The 19906-nt window shown below is 36.2% G+C and overlaps 1 protein-coding gene across 2 annotated transcripts in view; it reads left to right on the plus strand.

Moving 5' to 3' along the window:
- ST8SIA1 (ST8 alpha-N-acetyl-neuraminide alpha-2,8-sialyltransferase 1) overlaps nucleotides 1–19906 on the plus strand; it is a 116848-nt gene that overhangs the window by 25287 nt on the left and 71655 nt on the right. For both annotated transcript variants that reach the window (XM_020994277.2, XM_078155181.1), the window contains one exon: nucleotides 5299–5443. In XM_020994277.2, coding sequence (XP_020849936.1) covers nucleotides 5299–5443 — 145 coding nt within the window. The remainder of the gene's footprint in view (nucleotides 1–5298; nucleotides 5444–19906) is intronic.

Raw genomic sequence — 19906 nt, forward strand, 5'->3', positions numbered from 1 at the left:
TCATTATCATGTTTTTCCACATAGCTAATAATTATTTCTATGAGTTATTTTTTGACTCATTCATTATCTAGGTTTTTATTGCTATGAATTGTTATATTATTAACATATATATGTTGATATTATAATGCTAATAATATTAATTGTATAATAGTATATATGTTAATATAATATATAAACATAATAACATATAATGAATGTGTTATTGTTATGAAAAAACATGAATCCATTTTTTGTTTGTTTTCCCTGAACTAATTATATATCTATCTATCTATCTATCTATCTATCTATCTATCTATCTATCTATATTTATATCTATATCTTTATGGCATGTACAGAATATGTATACTATTTTTGTATTATTTGTTTGTCATATCTCTATTCTTAATACATAGTCAATTTTAGTAAAAGTCCCATGTGGTGTTGGGAAATACTTATATTCATTAGCAGTTCCATTTAGAAAACATCGTATTTTGTCTTTAGTTTCTTAGGCAATTTGTTCAGTTCTATATTTTCCCCTTTTGTTTATCTTTTTGTAGATTTTTTCCAAAATTGAGAGTGGGATATTATAATCTCCTGCCATCCGCCCACCCCAGTCCCTCAGGCTTGCAAACTAGAAGTCATCCTGAATTCCTTGCTCCCTATATCCAAGCTATTGTGAAGGCCTGTTGATTTTACTGTTGTAACATCTCCTGAACATGCCCCATTCTCTGAAACTGCCACCATTCAAGCGCATGCACTCATTACCTTATGCCTTGATTACCGCAATAGTCTGCTGGTGGGTCTGCCTACCTCAAGTCTCTCCCCACTTCAATCTATTCTCCATTCATCCACTAAAGTGATTTTCCTAAAACCAGTCTGATCATGTCACCCTCCCTTCATAAATAAATAAACTCTGGTGGTTTACCATTGCTTCCAGGAGCAGATGCAAAATGCTCCGTTTAGCATTCAAAACTCTTCATAACCTGGCTCCCTCCTGCTTTTCCAGTCTTATTACACCTTACTCCCCAACACATGATTCTTGATCCAGTAACCTTGGCCTCCTGGCTTTTCCACAAACAAGGCATTCTATCTCTGTGCTCTGGGCATTCTCTGGCTGTTCCCATACCTGGAATGCTCTCCCGCCTCCACTCCTCCTGCTGACCTCTGTGACTTACTTTAAGTCCTAACTAACATCCCACCTTTTACAGGAAGCCTTCCCAACTTCTTTTAATTCCAGTGCCTTCCCTCTGTTAATTATTTCCTATTTATCTTGTATATAGCTTGCTTAGTATATATTTGTTTGCATTTAGTAAGTTCTTTGACGTCAAAGACAGTCTTTTTTTTTTGTATCCTCAGGGCTTGGCACAGTGCCTGGCATATAGTAGGTTATAATAAATGTTTATTGAGTTAAAGTGAATTGGATTCATGGTAGACATAGAATAATTTTGCATTATTCTAATTTCCTTTCCTTTATATTGAAAGTCTTCTGGCTATATTTGCAGAATTTGTTGATTGTCATTAGAATTGTTAACTTAAGTGACTAGCTTTAGAGTTTGCAGTGTAGAGATTTTTTTTTTCCCCTGGAGGTAATATATGGATACTTTTAACTGGCATAATATTCTATCATCAGAAATTCTGCAGAGTTTTCTCACTATTTTTTCATTATGGTGTTCAGGTTTTTTAACTTGTGTTCTTCTGGGAGACCTATAATCCTTCAGTTATTTCAATGCATACTTTTTTCAAGATAAATATGCTTTGCTTGTATAGACATCATGTTTTATTTTACTGTTATTGCTTTGAGCTTCTGTTCTTCCAGATTGTCTCTGTATTCACTTCTGTGTATTTGCACTCCTAAACATTTGTTCCCTTTTATATTTTTTTTTAGTGAGGTTTTAATTGCTTAAGGGTGCTTTGGTCTAATTACCTAAGTAAAAGTGCTTTTGTATTTTTTGCAAATCTACATTATACCTCAAATATTCAAAGGTTACTGATACTTTTTTACATCATTGTGATATCCCATACTATCCCTACCAAAACTTTTTTTTAATAAAATTCTAAGTAAAACAGCTGAGATGTTGACCATGTCTGACAACACAGATGTCTCATTGTATAATCTCTTGTTCACCACATAGTATCTTGCAATAGAGGTAGGTATATTTCATCATCAGTCCTCCTCTGGAGTCACTATCTTTTTCCAAAATTAGGTTGTTCATATGCCCTCTTTTCTTAATATGGAAACATTTTGTGTAAATGTTCATCCATTTGACTTTTCTCTAATCATTTCCTTACAGCTTTGCTTTTTTATGTCTCATCTCTGCCATTCTCTCTTTTTTTTCTTGCTTCATTAACATTTTCTACTATATATTTCTACAGATAGTCTGTACTCTCTGGATGACAATTAGGTGCAACAAGATCTTGGTTGGCTACAGCATTGAGTTTAATGTAATAAGATTAAATTTTTAGATAATTGTAATAAGATTATATATGGATGAAAATCAACTTCATAAGTAAAATATAGGGCAGCATGGTCAGATAGTTTGAAAATTATTTGGGGCTCTATATATACCAGGCACAAGATGAATTAGCAGGATGATGTGGCAGTCAAAAGATATAATGTAAACTTTCACTGTATTAAGAGAGCCCTAGCTTCAAGGAATAAGGATATCATGGTTTCCCTGTATTCTGCTCTATCAGAATATATCTGACCAGTATTATATTCATTTCTGGGCACCCCAGTTTAAAAAAGACACTGATTAAACCAGAGAGGGTCCAGAAGAAGGCAACCAGAATGGTGAAGAACCTTGAATCCATGCCATATGAAGACTGGTAGAAGGAATCTATTATGTTTAGGTTGGACAGAAGAGATCTGGAGGAACAAGCTAACTCTTTTCAAGTGGCCAAAGAGCTATTGTGTGAAATAGCGATTAGGCCTGTACTTTTTTGGCTGCAGAGGGCAGAACCAAGAGCAGTGCTAGAAGTTGTGAAGAGGCAAATTTAGGTTTATGTCAGGCAAACTTTTCCAACAATTAGAGCCATCCAAAAGGAGAACAGGCTGCTTGAGAGGGCAGTGGACTCCTCTCCTTGAAGGTGTTCAAGATAATCATTTGATGAGTATGTTGTAATGGAGATTTGTTTCGGCCTATGGATCGGGCTACGTGACTGCTGAGGCCCATTCCAACTAAAATTCTATGATGCTGTGATTTTGAGCTTTTTAATTTTTTTGGTCTTTTTTGTGTTCTCAAGAATTCCAATTTCTATTTTTATGTAGTTATATAATTCTTTTATTGAGTTTTAAAACCACTCTGAGGTTATTATAGTTCTGCCAGCCTTTCCTCTCCTATAAATACTATTGTACATATGTTTCCACTGTACTTGATTTGGTGGTAAATGCCTAACAATAGTGTTACTGGGCCAAAGGTTGCTTTCTGCTTAGTAACTTTTTGACCATAGCTCTAAAGTGTTTTCCAGAATGGTTAAATCAATTCATGGCTGCTCCATCAATACTGCATTATTGTGCCTGTACCTCTCACAATCCCTCCAAAAATTGCTATTTTTCTTTTTTGTCATCTTTGCCAATCTTATGATTATAATGCGGAACCTCAGAGTCATTTCAATTTGCATTTCTCCTATTTTTAGTGATTTGGAGCATTTGTTTTTTCATGTGGTGGTAGTGGATAGCTTCTATTTCTCAAGTTGAGAACTGCCCTTTTATATCCTTTGACTTATGTTTCCAATGGGAGAATTTTTGTTATTAACTTTTAATTTTTTGTTTTTTATTTGTTTTATTTTTGTTATTAATTCTTTACATATTTGCCTCTAAAACCAGTGTTATCTTAAATAAAATTAGCCATAATGTCTAGAAAGAAAAAGGTACTCTTCTGTCTTAGAACATATCAAGAACATGTCACGTTCAGTTTCAGGCACCATACTTTAGGCAGGACATTTCTAAGCTGGAAAGTTCCTGGAAGAAAGTGACCAGGCTGGTGAAGGGCTTCCAGATCTTGCTATATGAGGATCATTTGAAAGAAACAGGGAGGGTTAGCCTTGAGAACAGAATATTTGGGTAGGATATGATAGCTTTTTTTGTTTGTTTCTTTGTTTGTTTTAAGATCATCATAGGAAATAGAAATTAAATTTGTTCATTTTGGCTCCAAGTGGCAAAACTAACAGCAGTGTTTGGTAACTGCAGAGAAAGCATTTATGGCTTGATATAATATTTTCTAAGAATCAGAGCTTTACAAAAGTGGAATAAGCTATATTCCACCTTCTCCACTGGAGTTTTGCTAGCAAGGCTGGATGACTCTATTAGTTATGCTTTAGAGAGGCATCTTCTTCAGGTATAGCTAGGACAGAACTGCCACCTAACCCTGTGATTCTGTGAATGATGGAATAGAAGACATACTACATCATTATGCTGTTCATGGCCATTTGAAGCTAGCCAGAATCACACTGTTCATAACTTTTTTACAGTTTTTAAAAATATCCAAGTTTTATGAAACCATAAGTTACATTTTCTTAGAGGGTTCTAAATTATTTCTCTCTGGTTTGCTGTATGTTTACTGTATAAAGAGCCCTCTTTCTTTCACATAACAATTTATTTAAACACACAATATGACTTTACTCTTCTGATCAAATAGCCCTTTTAGTGGAAGGGAAATGATAGAAATAAAAGTGGATGTTGAATGATAGGAAGAAATGATAGATGGGCAAATTAGAGGTAATAAAAGGATGGAACAAGAAGATGAAAGCAATTCCACCGAGTTTGGTGAAATTAAGTCATTCTGTCTAAGCTCTTAGTGTTTTTTTTAAAGTATTACACAGAACCATTATGCCCTTAAGGAAACAAATCAAGAGCAAGTGAAGTATAATAGAAAATGTACTTGACTAGAAGTCCCTAGACCTCTATTCTAGTCTGGCTGATCTGTTCTGTACAAAGTCTTTAATCTGATCCCCAGCTTCCTCATTGGTAAAATGAAGTATTTGGTTTACATGATATAACATCTAATACAGGCCTAAAATTCTATTATTTATGATTCTGTGATTCAACTTAGTTATACAACTATTAATTAAGCAAGTACCATGTGCTAAACATTGTACAAGGTGCTAAAAATACAAAACAAAAACAAAGCATTTCTGCTTTCAAGGGAGTTTACATTTCATTGTGATTCCAATATTGAGATGATTTAATAATCCTCATCCAATATAGTAGACACTAGTTTCTCAGCAGGTTAATATTTTTGTAAGGAATTTTAGTGTCTCTGGTTCTGATATCTAACATGATTAACATGCTTTAAATTTTCTCTTTGTCGTTTCTATTAGGAAAGAAATGGAACAATGCTGTGACCCAGCCAATCTCTTTGCTATGACTAAACAAAATTCCCCTATGGGGAAGAGCATGTGGTATGATGGAGAATTATTGTACTCTTTCACCATTGACAATTCAACTTACTCCCTTCTCCCCCAGGTTAGTATCTATCAGTTTGATGTGTTTTAATCACTTCATATTTCTCTAGATTTGACAACAATGGCTAATTTGGAGTGGATAATGGATTTATTAAATTATTTGTTTTACATCTTTTCACGTATATTCTCTCTTCAATCAGCAACTTTAACATCAACCAGAATTTATGTGCTTACTATATGCAGGGCAGAAGAAATAAAGGTTAAATACAACAAGGTCTTTACTGTCTTCAAGTTCACAGGAGATATAATACATACTTATGTGAACAAAGACTTGGAGGCAGGAAAGTGTAGACCACATGCAGTTTGACTAGACTGTGTCTGGGTAGAATAGAAGTGGGTATATGCCAGTGTGGCACATTAGAAAGAATTCTGGATTTAGAGTCAGAGGACCCGTGTGTGTGTGTGTGTGTGTGTGTGTAGCAGCATTTGGAGAAAAATCTCTCACATGTAACAGGGTTATTTTTACCATTAACCTCACTTATAGGTCACTTTTGAACTAACTTTTCATGAGCTCCTCAGTAATTGTTCATATTTTCACTCTCTACAAAACTCCAAGTATCCTAGCATTAAATAAATATTAGTTACCAGATTTATTTACTGCAGAATCAACAATTACAAAGACTTAGACAATTACTTGCACTTAAGCTGGGAGAAAAATAACACCCAGAATCACCTTGAACCATCACTGCAACTTCATATGACTTTACTTCTGAAAGCACAGTCCCACACTATTCAGTTCATTCATTTAAGATAAAAAGAAAATGCTTCTAACACATATGAATAATCAAGTGAAGCAAATTCCCTCATTAGTCATGTCCAAAATATATATTTCTTTTGCTTCATTTCAAGTCCATCACTTCTCTGTCAGGAAGTGAATAGTTTGCTTTCTTTATAATGTTTTCATTATATAAATTGTTCTCCTGGTTGTGCTCGTTCATTCTGAAACCATTCATACAGGTCTGCCCATTTTTTTCTAAAACTATCTTTAATGATTTCTTATGGTACAATAATATTCTATTATACTCATATTTCATAATTTGTTTAGACATCCCCTAATAGGTGGTACATGCCCTCAGTTTCCAGGTTTTTACTACTACAAAAAGAGATGCCACAATTATTTTTTGTACATATGGGTTCTTTTCCTCTTTCCTTGATCTCATTGAGGATATATGTGTTTGTCTTTTTCTTTGTTATCTTTGGGGTAGATGCATATTAGTGATAGAACTAAGGATATATACAGCTTAAAGACTTTTGGGGCATAATTACAAAGTGCTCTCCAGAATGGCTGGACCAATTCATACTTTAGTTGCCTCAGTGGAGTCTATTTTCTTGCAGTCCCTCCAACATTTGCCATTTTCCTTTTTGTGGAGAATCATTTTTGCCAGTCTATTGAATGTGAGGAGGAACTGCAGAGTTCCATTACTCTTAACAGTCTCTGTAGACTCACTGTTCATGAAGTTCCTTTTTTTCTTCATAAGATAATCTCCCAAGAAAATTTTTCCTCCTCTTCTTTTTTTCTCTGTCTTCTCCATAGTTTTTCTTCAACCATTTTTATTAACTCTTCAGTTTTTTCAAAAGCTACCACATCTAATCACCAAATCCTAAACATTCTATTTGATTCTTAAAATACAGTAACAGTAGCTATAGCTTTTGTGGAGGTTATATTTCTCCTTGGGGTAAAAATATATGGGGCACCCCAAAATCATCACTAATAAGACATTTACATGAATACTTCAAAGAGATAGAAGAGGAAAAAGACTGATATATGTATAAAAATATTTATTTGCTCTTTTTGTAGTGTCAAAAAACCCCTAGAAACTAAGGGAGGACATGCAGTGATAGTTATAATAATGATAGGTAAATGGAATAAATAGCACCTTTATAACACATCAATAAGCACAAAATAACATTATATATAATTCAACCATGAATTACTTCTAAATAAATGAATAACCCTTTTTTCTTTCTTCTGAGGCAACACAATTTAGCCTGTTTACAGCTTGACTGTTTCTAATTCATTTATGGTCTATTGATCTTTCAACTAAGTTAATCAATGTTATAGATTCTGTACTGGAATTTTTAAACTCTCAAGCTTGGGCTTTTGTTCGTTTTACTTAGGGGACTGTGGAGCTGAGGTTCTAGGAAACAAAGTTATTGGCTCTGGGTTCAGCCTTCTCTCCCTTTGCTTGCATTCAGCTTCCTCTTAGTCACAGGCAAAGTTTGAGTTTATATATATAGTGTCTTTTTTACTTGAAGCAACTTCCTTTTCAGGAGTTCTCTGTACAACCTGGAAAGTAAGGTGGACTTTGGTATTTGTGAGCTGCTAATTCTATGCAGCACTTTCCTTGTGAACATTTTTAAACAGTCCTTTTCTATCAAGCCAGTGGTTTGTTCCATTTCTTATGACCACAGGCCTTTGGGCCACCTCACCTTCTGGTTTCTTCTTCAGCCTAGAAATCTTACTTAAAATATCTCATTTAAATTTTTCTACCTGTTTTTAAAACCTCTTTAATTTTGGACTCAAATCTCTCTAATACTCTTAACATCAAAGTCTTTACCCAGAACTCTTGTTACAATATTTTTTGATAATTTGCTACAATTTTTGATAACAAACTTGGGCCTTCTATCATTTCTTACTCAGTGCTGGTTCTTGGGTTAATAGCTTGCTTTATATCAAATGAAAATTCTTTTCCCACTTGCACTTGATATATGGCCTTTGAGTTCACATTTAAATGGAAATAGTCTGCCTCTGTATCTTTTAAAAAAAATTATGGTTTAATTTATCATTAAAATTTTTTTGAGTTCCAAATTCTCTTTTTCCCTTGTGCCCCTCTCTTCCCCCTGAAAGGGCAAGTGATGTAATATTAATTATACATGTGAAATAATGTAAAACATATTTCCATATTAACCACATAGCAAAAAAAGCAAGAAGAATAGTGAGAAAATTATACTTCAGTTTGCACTCAGAATTCATCAGTTCTCCCTTTCTGGAAGTGGATAGCATTTTTTCATCATGGGTCCTTTGGAATTGTCTTGGATCATTGAATTGATTAGGGCAGCTAAGTCAAAGTTGATCATTGTTACAATATTGCTGTTACTGCGTACAAGGACCTCCTGGTTCTCCTCTTTTTGTTTTGCGTGAGTTCGTATAGGTCTTCCTGTGTTTTTCTGAAATCATCTCCCTTGTCATTTTTTTAAAACAGCACAGTAGTACTTCGTCACAATCATATGCCACAACTTGTTCAGCTGTTCCCTACTGATGAGCATTCCCTTAATTTTCTGTTCTTTGCCACCACAAAAAGTGCTGCTATGAAAATTTTAGTACCCATAGATCCTTGTGGTATTACTGGGAATACACAACTTAATAGCCCTTTGGCCACAGTTCCAAATTGTTCTCTGGAGTGGTTGGACCAGTTCACTGCTCCACCAGCAGTTCATTAGTGTACCTATTTTCTCTTATCCCCTTCCAGCATTTGTCATTTCTAATAGGTATGAGGTGGTAACTCAGAATTTTTTTAATCTGCATTTCTCTAATTATTAGTGAGTTAGAATATTTTATATGCCTATTTGATTTGATTTTTTCTTCTGAAAACTACCTATTCATATCCTTTAACCAATTATTAATTGGGGGAATGGCTTTTATTTTTATAAATATGACTCAGTTCCCTGTTTCTCAAATATTTTTATTTCTTTATTTTTAAATTTATTTAGTATTTTTGTTATTCATTCATTTCAGTTATATATAACTCTTTGTGACCTATTTTGGGGTTTTCTTGGCAAAGATACTAGAGTGGTTTGCCATTTCCTTCTCCAGCTCATTTTACAAATGAGGAAACTGAGGCAAACAGGATTGAGTGATTTGCCCAGGAACATATAACTAGTGTCTGAGGCCAGAGTTGAATTCAGGAAGATGAGTCTTCCTGACTCCAGGTCCATTTCTCCATCTACTGTACCACCTAGTTGTGCTTTATTTAATATATCTATTTATAAATATTATTTATTTTTATTCATCAACTATATTTTCTTTCTTTTTTTTTTTTAAGTGAGGCAATCGGGGTTAAGTGACTTGCCCAAGGTCACACAGCTAGTAAGTGTCAAGTGTTTGGTCTGAGGCCAGATTTGAATTCAGGCCCTCTTGCCTCCAGGGCTGGTGCTCTATCCACTGTGCCACCTAGCTGCCCTTATCAACTATATTTTCAAATATAGCTTCCTTATATTTGAGAAATGAGGCCTTTATCAGAGAAACTTAAAATTGTTTTTATATTACTTCATTGTCTGTAGTAAGTTTTAGCAAAATGTAGTTTTCCTGGTTTCTCTTTTACTCACATCTGTTTTTGCTTTTGCTCTGTCTGATGTTATGATTCCTGTTCCTGCCTCTTTTTTTTTTTTAACTTCAGCTGAAGCATATTGGATTCTGCTCAAGCCCTTTATTTTAACTGTGTACGTGTGTCTTTCTTTTTCAAATGTCTTTCTTTTTTTCTTGTGTAAATAACAAATTGTTTGATTATGGTTTCTAATCCATTATAATCCGTTATGGGTGAGCTCATCCCATTCACATTCATAGTTATGTTTACTGTGTATTTCCCTCTATCCCATTTTCTTCTGTTTATCATCTCTCTTTTTATCTTGTTCTTCCTAAAAAGTCTGTTTTACTTTTGACCATTGATTCCCTTAATCCTCCCTTTTTATCATTCTCTTTTTCCCTTCCTCTTACCCCCTTCTCCTCCTATTTTCGTGTTGGGCAAGATAGATTTTTATACCCAACTGAGTTCCCCTGTATGTGTACTTATGTACGTATGAGTATACACACAGAGACACACATATATTCTGAAAAGAATGAGGTTCAAGCATTGCCCACCCCTTTCACCATTTTCCTCTTTACTGCAAAAGCTCTTATTGTATTCCCCCTATGTGAGAAAGTTTTCACCATTCTGTCTCTCCCTTCCTCCTTCTCCCAGTGTATCACTATTTCTTTTTAGATCATCCCAATATAAATCCATGCATCCATGCCCTCTGTCTATGTAGATTCTTTCTAACTGCCCTAATAATGATAAAATTCTTAGAAGTTACGTGTATCATTTTCACATATAGGAATCTAAGCAATATAACTTTATTAAGTCCCCTCTTTCATGTTTACCTTTTTGTGCTTCTCTTGAGTCTTGTGTTTGAATGTCATTTTCTATTCAGCTCTTGTCTTTTTCATCAGCCATGCTTGAAAGTCTTCTATTTCATTAAATATCCATTTTCCCCCCGAAGGATTATTTTCAGTTTTTCTATGTAGCTTATTCTTGGTTATAATCCTACCTCCTTTATCCTCTGGCAAAGGCCTCCACTACTTTAATGTGGAAGCTGCTAAATCTTATGCAATCCCAATTATGGTGATACAATATTTGAATCATTTCCTTCTGGTTGCTTGCAATATTTTCTCCTTGACTTGGGAGCTTTGGAATTTGGCTATAATATTCCAGGGAGTTTTCATTTTGGGATTTCTTTCAGGAGGTGATTGGTAGATTTTTTACTTTTCCATTTTATCCCCTAGATCTAAGATATCAGGGCAGTTTTCTTTTATAATTTTTGCTGCGTGCACTCCTGGCCAAACCCATTCTGGTGTCATAGACCTCTCCTGCTGACTTCCTAGTTTGTTTTAGGCTGGAAAAATGCCTCTTCTTGACATTTTGTTGGCTCTGCCACTCCAAAATTTGATCCGAGGCAATACAGATATACCTTGAATATATTGTGGGTTCTATTCTAAACCCTTGCAATGAAGCAGATATCACAATGAAGTGGAAATCGCAATAAAGGGAATTACAGCAATAAAGCAAATAACATGAATGTTTTGGTTTCCCAATGTGTATAACAGTTATATTTACACTATGCCATTGTCTATTAAGCATGCAATAGTATTATATTTAAAATATATGCCTTAATTAAAAATATCTTTATTGCTAAAAAAAAATGCTAACCATCATATGAGCCTTCAGCAAATCGTAATCTTTTTGGTGGTAGAGAGACTTGGCTTGATACTGATGGTGGTTAGGGAAAGTTGGGGTGGCTATGGCAATTTCTTAAACAAGACAAAAATGAAGTTTGCCACATTAATTGCCTCTTTCTTCACTTGAACACTTAGAGGCCATTGTACGGTTATTAATTGTCCTAATTTCAATATTGTGTCTCAGAGAATAGGGAGGCCCAAGGAGAGGGAGAGAGATGAGAAACAGCTGGTCAGTGGAGCAGTCAGAAAACACAGTTTGTGCAGTTTGTCTCCCCCACCTCTATTACAATAATAACATCAAAGATCATTCATCAAAGATCACTATAACAGATATAATAATGATGAAAAAGTTTGAATATTGTGAGAATTACCAAAATGTGACACAGAGACATGATGTGAGTGCATGATGTTGGAAAAATAGTGCCAATAGACTTACTCAATGAAGGGTTGCCACAAACCTTCAGTTTACTAAAAACAAAACAAAAAAACCAACAAAAACCCCCCACAATATCTTTGAAGAACAATAAAGAAGCACAATTAAATGAAGTTTGCCTGTGTTTTAAAGTTGTTTGGGGGGGGAATGTTAAGAGAGTTCAGCTGCGCTGCTGCCTTTCCTCAGCCATCTTGGCTTGGCCCCCACTCTGATTTTATTTTGATAGTGGTACTCTGTGTGTGTTAGAAAGACCAATGAGGTCTTTCTTATTCTTTTTTGGGTCTGAGATGATCTCCATCTGGGGTCCCATATTCTTTTCTTGAAACTGAAAATTTGGGATTCATCTTCTTACATGGAAATGAACCTTCATTGTTCATATGGCCATGCAGGTCACAGGCATAACAAAAGAGATATCTGCTACCTCATTTGTACCATATTGGCAGTGCTCTTGTATCAGGATTTTTTGACCTTTCATTTCTTGGCCTTTCACCTTCACAAATAAAGTAATTTTGCCCATTGCTAGGACTCTGCACTATGGCTGTAGCAACCTCTCTTATTCTCAGGTGGATTTTCTTCATGTGATGCAGTAGAAACTAGATTCAGAAACATCCACAGGCTAATTGGCCCCTTCTGACTAGAGTTCCCTTAGTCTCCTTATTATCAGAACTCTTTTTCTCAGGTTGTATGTAAAGGTTGTATATAGGTTGTATCCTTTACATTCTATATCTACTTTATTTGTTCTCCATTTTAAAAGTGATGATAAAATTGTAGCAATTTGCTAACTATTACTTGAGCATATAATCTACATAGTAACAAATGAAATAATAGTTACATGTAATTAATATACAAAAAACAAAACAGAAAAACAGACAAGTCACTGTCATTAATTGGCAAAACATTGTCAGGCACTTTGTATGTAAGATTTCCTGAGGAAATATCTATGGAAAGTGTGACCCTGGGCAAGTCACTTAACCCTTATTGCCTCACCAAAAAAAGCAAAAAAAAAAAGTACCTTTAAGAAAAGGAAAAAAATCCAAGTCAGAGGCTATCATGTATAGCAAGGTTTGTAAAGTTTGTGAACCATGTAAAGCAGGGTTTAGAGGACTACATTTTGTGTGTGACAAGGTTATTTGGTTACCAACCTCACTTACAAGTCACACTTCCTTCTGCTACTTGACTTTTTACCATATTAAATCTTAACATCCTGAGTTCAAGAGTAATTCAAGGGTATATTTGAATATTTACTAATTAATTAATAAAATTTTAACACAATTCACAAGCTTACCACCCTCAGTCTGGTTCATCAAATGTGATTTATTTAATAAAGTACAGAACCATTTTTCTGTAAATATATGCTCATATCTTTATATTATTTAAACCCTGAATCTGATAGGATTAAATGAATATTAAAACTACTAAAATATCTTATTAACAATGAATCAATAATAAAATAATAAACAGCTATTTATAATATTTTAGCTGTGAGATTAAAACCAGTCACCTCATACCATTACTGTAATTGTAGATAACTTTTCTTTACTTCTGAAAACACAATGCCACAGCATTCATTTCATTCCAGATAATAAAGTTTGTTTTTCCTCATAGAATAGTGGAGTTAATATCTGTATATTCATGTGCATATATATGTATATGCATGCATAATATTATTTTACTAGATTATATCATACCATATCATGTTGTATTTATTATATTAATCATGTCATCTCATTCCACATAAGACATGGAGGCAAGGAGTGATAGAAACAAAGGAGATGTCCAGAATCAGATGCAGATCCAGACCCAAACTGCTCTAAGAATATTTGAGAAGAGAGAAAATATTTTGAGCTAGAGGTGAGAGGAGGACTAAAATTTGTTCTTAATTTGATAAATAAAAAGAAACCACTGAAAAGTTTTGAGCAGTAGAATGACAATCGTATCTGTGCATCAAGAATATGAATCTGATAACAATATGAAGGCTGATTAGGAGGCAGTAGGGAGAGAGTAAAGGAGGAAAATTAGAAGGCTATTGCTGTAGTTCAAGGGCATAGTAATGAGAAATCATCCTCTTGGAGTGGCTGTGGGGATAATGAAGAGGGGACTGTTTTAAGAAATGTTGCTGAGATTGAATTGGCAGAATTTCATATGTGATTGGATGCAGGGGGTCTAATTATACAAAGTAGGTGCTTTAAATTGACCTCACGGACCCAGATGGACTGTGAGTTGGACTCATAGATCTAGGTCCCTGGCAGCAGACCTGGGAGAAGACAGGTAGCTTACTTGGGCCATGACTGTTGAGATTACTTGCTGCCACTGTGTATCCTTGATGTACTTTTAGCAATCAAACTATTACATTTTTACTTCCCCAAAATGCTGAAGTGACTTTTGAAGAACATCATGGATCTAGAGGGATATTGGCAGAATATCTAGAGGGATAATAATGAGTCAAGAGAATACATGAATCTGAGAGTGACAGAAAGTACAATGCCCTGCCCCCTTGAATTTGTGGGGGAACTGCCTGTTACACTACTGTAAGCAAAATATCTCCTTCCAGAATATTTTCTGATTGTATTCTTACACAGGATATCTGGCCTTACTGACCGTGAAAAACAAAGTTATTAGATATTTTGCCAAAATCATGAACCCTTAACTTGCAGATTGAGCTCCCTCTCATTTTTTTCTCTTCTCCTGACCCTCAATCTCCCTTTCTCTCATCAACTAGAGAGATGTTCTGGGGATCAATGAGGTAGCAGAGATTACTACTCATTTTCAGATTCTAGACTCTGCTGGACTCTCTTCTTTTCTTCTGGCTTAGGAGGGCATTGCCTAACTTTAGCCTTGTGCACAGGTTGTTATGTTTATTTTGGCGAAGAGAGAGGAGAGAAAGGGGTTCCATATTGGAGAAGGGATTCCATGTAGGAATAAGATTCCTCCTGCTTTAGCCAGAACTGTATCACTTTTCTTGGCTATTGCTGGATAGCCCAAAATCCTGGGAGACACCTAACTGATTTTGCATGCTTGGATTATTTGATAAAAGATATTAGGGGAGAGAATATATGTCAAGGAAGAGAGATTTATGGAGAATGAAATCACTTGGAAATGAGCAGAGGGTGTAGTAGGAATGTTATGGACTGCAGCTGTGTTGATGGAATCCTAAAAAATATTTTCTTTTGGTTTAATCAAAACATGGACAATTCATCATCAGCCTCCTGCACTAATCCCTGCTGAATGAATATGCATTGGATTCCATTCCCAAGGTGAATCTAGTTGTTTCTTTGCTGCATAAGTACTCAAGGAACTACATAAATGGAAAATAACAAAGCATTATTTGCTTCTTTATATTTCATGTAGTTCCTCAATATGATATTCATTTTTACCTACTTTACCTGCCCCAGAGTTTCTTGTTTATTTCATAACCCACAGGAGTGGATATAAAGGAACACAGCAAGTCTTTACCAATTTGCACAAACCAAACAATTAAGAATTTACCAAAATCTTCAGATTTTCTAAAATGTATACTACAAAGAGAATGAATTGCAACTCTTGTAAACAATCAATCTGTTTATTTGATGAAGACATTGCCTCATGTAGAAGTTCTAACAATCTCCATATTTTCACTCTAGCTTTCTATATTTTCTAGTCTTTATACTTCCTTATAGCCACACTTATCTTTCTTATCATTACAATCCAGGGAATTATCATAGTACAAATGCTTGTGAAGTCTTTAGCTTAGTCTCTATGTGCTTTTATGGATTAAAGCATAGGATTTCCATAAGAAATGAAATGAGAGCTGATATAGAAAAAGTGATAATCAGTGAATAAATTAACTTGTTGGGTCTGAGATTTGGGGAAAAAAGGAAGAGATAGAGAACACTACAGTTTCTTCAGCCATTAGTTGGTCAGTCATTTGGTCAATAAACATTTATTAAGGGCCTATTGCATGTCAGGCATTGTGCTAAGTGCTGGAGATACAAAGAAAGGCAAAAGACAGACCTTGCTTTCAAGGCACTCACAGTCTAAATGGAGGAGACAACATACAAATAACTACATACAAATAAGCTATATACAGAATAAATTGGAAATAACAAAAAGAAAGTGGTAGAATCAAGGGAGATTGGAAGAGGCTTCTTGTAGAAGGTTGGATTTTAGCAGGGACTTGAAGGAAGCCAGGGTAGGCAGGAGACAAGAGATGAGGAGGGAGAACATTCCAGGTGTGGGGAACAGCCAGTGAAAATGCTTGGATTTTGGAAGATAGTCTCTTGTTCAAGGGAACCGTTTGGTTATATAATAAGAGCATGTATTTAAATCTGGAAGGGATATTAATATATCATATAGTCCAACCCCTTCATTTATGAAACCAAGGCTCAGATGGTTAAGTGACCTGGCCAAGATCATGAAGGTACAGAGTAAATGACCTTGAGATTCAAACCCAGAATGTCTGACTCCAAATTTAAAGTTCTTTCTTCTAAAATGTAGCTGTTATTGATGTAAATAAGGATATTTATTTATCAGTTCCACCATTTCAAATATTAATTAATTCAACAAATGTTTGTTAAGCTTCTATTATATGTGAAGTGGTATGTTAGAGAGGTGATGTTACAGATATAACAGACAACCCCTACTTTCATAGCCTTGACAGTCTAATAGAAAAGATGAACCAACAAATACAATATATGGCCCAATGTGGAATTGCAATGAAAGAAATGCACACAAAATGTGCAAAAAGAGGAAAAAGTTATTTTTGATAGCTAATAATAGGGGAAGACTTACAGAATTATAGGCTTATGAATGGGAAGAGACCTACTTTAGATATCATGTAGTTGAAACCTCTCATTTGACAGGCGATTCAGCTAAAGGTCAGAGCAGTTCAAGTAATTTGCCCCACATCATACAGCTGATGAGTAGCAATCATTCATGGATGAAGTTTTATTTCAGCTGAGCCTTGAAGTATGGGTAGAAATCATCCAAGAAAACTGAGAAAGAAGACTTCCATTTGGAGGGAACTGTGTAAGTAAAGGCAGATAGGCAGAAAAGTGTAGAGAATGGGAAGTCCCTTTTGTCAAGAGTATAATATACATGAAAGGGAGACCATTAGGGACTGGAAGTGTGGTATACCTGGGTTATTCTCAGTTCTAGCAGAAGCCAACTGAAATAAAGGAAACTATTTCTACCAAAGAAAAGGAGTGGCAAGGAGAAGCTACAGGAATTGGAATTATCTGCCTTGAGAGACTGGAAGGAAGGACTAGTCAACAATATAGTTTTCCACTCTGGGAAGAGTTGTTCAACTCAGCATGGCTTCTAGTGATGGGGGAGGAATAAACAACCATGCTGATGCTAAGAGAAAAGATAAAGTGATGAATGAAAGGTGGCCTGTTCAGTGCTATAAAAAGGGCCTCAGCTGTTGTCTCTTAAAATAACTGAATTATTTGCACTTCATCTGCATGGAATTCATTTAAGGTCAAAATAAACCCCAATCTTCCCATCCTTTCCTCTGGGGGTCCAGCAACCTTATGGAATCAGGCTGGGCTTGTCATGCTTAGGAAAAAGAAAAGAAGTGGTTGAGTTTCTTTGAGCAGCTTTCCTACCTCATCTGGGTTGCTCGTTTGTTTCCATCTGGGAGTCTGGACACCACCCCACAACTAGAGATCTCCTGGTAGAAAGAGAAGAAGAGGAGGCCAGAACCACAGGTTCCCCCCCACTGAGTGTCCTGATGCTGGACAGAGACTCAAAACAATAGTCATTCCTTCGACCTAGAGTGGTGTAGGTCAGCATCCTCCACCTAAGATATAAAGTTCTGCTCCTCTCTCCCCATCGATGTAAAGTCCACTTGTGAAGTGAAGGTTTTTCAGTGATTTGTAACAGCAAAAGCTGAAAGACAGGCTTCAACACATCAGGGAAGTTTTATTTTGAACAGGCCTGTTCTGCTCTTCATCTATAGATGGGGGGAAAAAAGAGTTAGGAGGTTGCGACCAAATTTCATGTTCCCCTTTCCTGCGGGTGGGACAAGCATTGGGCATGGAAACCCAGAAGAGTGAAGATGGCCTTGGAGTCATAAGACTTCAGTCATCATCCCAGTTTTGTTGCTTGCTTACAAGTGTGACCTTAGAGAATTCACTTGGCCTCTCCAGGCCTCAGCATCATCATCTGGAAAATGAGGAGAATGTGTTCGTTGAACTGCAAGGTCCTTTCCAACTTGAAATCTTATGATTCTCTGAGCTTTTGGAAGCTCAGCCCAAAGCTGGATTGCTAGAAAGGCTACACCTATGTCTCCTTCCATCCTGGAGCCTTTAGGACTGAGTGGGCTCAGGGCAGCATAGGAAAATAAGGCAGGAGCCAGGGGAACACCATTGGAGGTCCTCATTTCCTGGTTGACCTTGCCAAGGTTCTTGTGTTTCCATTTCCTCAGTAGTCTAGTAGCCACCCTGTCTCTGGGAACAGAAAAATTCCTTAAAGTGCTTAGGGATCATTTGACATTAAACAAGTAGGAAGGATTCAACCCCAATTTCTCTATTGTCCTGAGGCTGGGTTGGGGTGGGAGTAAGAGGGGAGGAGGGGGCAGAGGAAGGAGGAGAGCCACATAAGGGTATATTGGATGAGGGACAGAAACTTCAATAAAACACCCACAGCAGGTGTTTCTTAATATCTGGGGCCCGTTGCTCAATTTTCTCCCAGTTAGCTTCTAGATTGCTACTCCTAGGCAGTGCTAATTTAATTACAGAGCAATCACCCCACTATTCCTTTCATCTGGAGAGTCCCCTTTCCATCCCCATTACCCCTACAAAGCTCAAGTGCTGAACCCACTTTTCAGATGGGGAGGTAGTGTCTGCACGAGGAGAATTATATTTTCTACCATCCCAGATCTTGAACCTCATCATCCCTTCCACCCTTCCTCTAAATCTTTCTATCCATCACCCTCACCAAACCTCCTCCCCACCCCCACCCCTCTCCCCCAACCTACACCAACTTAAGGGACCTATCTCTGTCCTAGCTTTTGAGGCTTCAATGCTTTTAATCTTCAAGAAAAAAGAGAAAAGTTTGCTCCTTTTTCCAGATTGCTGGGGGCTTTTGCTTGGGTAAGGGAGCAGAAACAGTGTTCATATTTTTTAATTGTTGCCCTATTGGACCAATTCTCCCTCCCTCCTTTTCTCTGTCTCTGTCTCTCTCCATAGGTTTATAGGATCATGATTTAGAGCTGGTAGGGACGTTAGAAATTATTTATTTTGCAGAGAAATTAAATTGTTTCCTCAAGGTTATATCAGTGGCAAAGCTAGGATTTGAAGCCAGGTTCTTTGATTCCAAATCCAATCCTCATTCCACTGACCACTGAATGAGACTATCAGGGATTCAAAAAGTTCCTGATAGGCTGGAATAACAGGACTATCACGTCCTTATTCCTGGATGCTGTGCGTCTAATGGACACAAAGCTTATGATTATCTGTGCATTGGTTTCTTTTTTTTTTTTGGCTGCCATATTGTCTTATTATTGATTTATATTAAGCTTGTTTTCTTCTGAATTCCACAGATCTTTTTAAACTTGTCTACCTTAAACTTGTCTAACCATACTTCCCTTGTCTTGCATTTGTGAAGTCAGTTTTTGAATGCCTCCAATACTAATTAAATGTCATTGTATTCTATTAACCTAGTGTTCTAGCCTCTCAGGAACCTTTTTGATCCCGTCACTGTCATTTACTGTGTTTTCGATACCTCCCAGGATGTGACACCTGCAAATCAGATAAAGATGCTCAGTCAACCAACAAAGATTTACTATATGCCTAGTAAGAGAGATACCATGCATAGAAGGCCAGCTTTAGCACCAAAGAGACCTGAGTTGCAGTCCCAACTTTGACCATATGACCTTGAGGAAGTCACTTAACCTCTCAGTGATCCAGACAACTCCCTGAGACTATAAATTCCATCTTCACAAGACATTCCCTGTACTAATGAAGTCAGATTCGGACCATGTGCCAGGCACTATGCTAGACACTGAGGGAATATTAAAAGAGAAAGAAATCAGTCCTTGACCCCAAGAAGTTTACTTTCTG

This window comes from Phascolarctos cinereus, unplaced genomic scaffold (assembly GCF_003287225.1).
Source record: "Phascolarctos cinereus isolate Bilbo 61053 unplaced genomic scaffold, phaCin_HiC Scaffold_1;HRSCAF=81, whole genome shotgun sequence".
In the NCBI taxonomy this organism is placed as follows: domain Eukaryota; kingdom Metazoa; phylum Chordata; class Mammalia; order Diprotodontia; family Phascolarctidae; genus Phascolarctos; species Phascolarctos cinereus.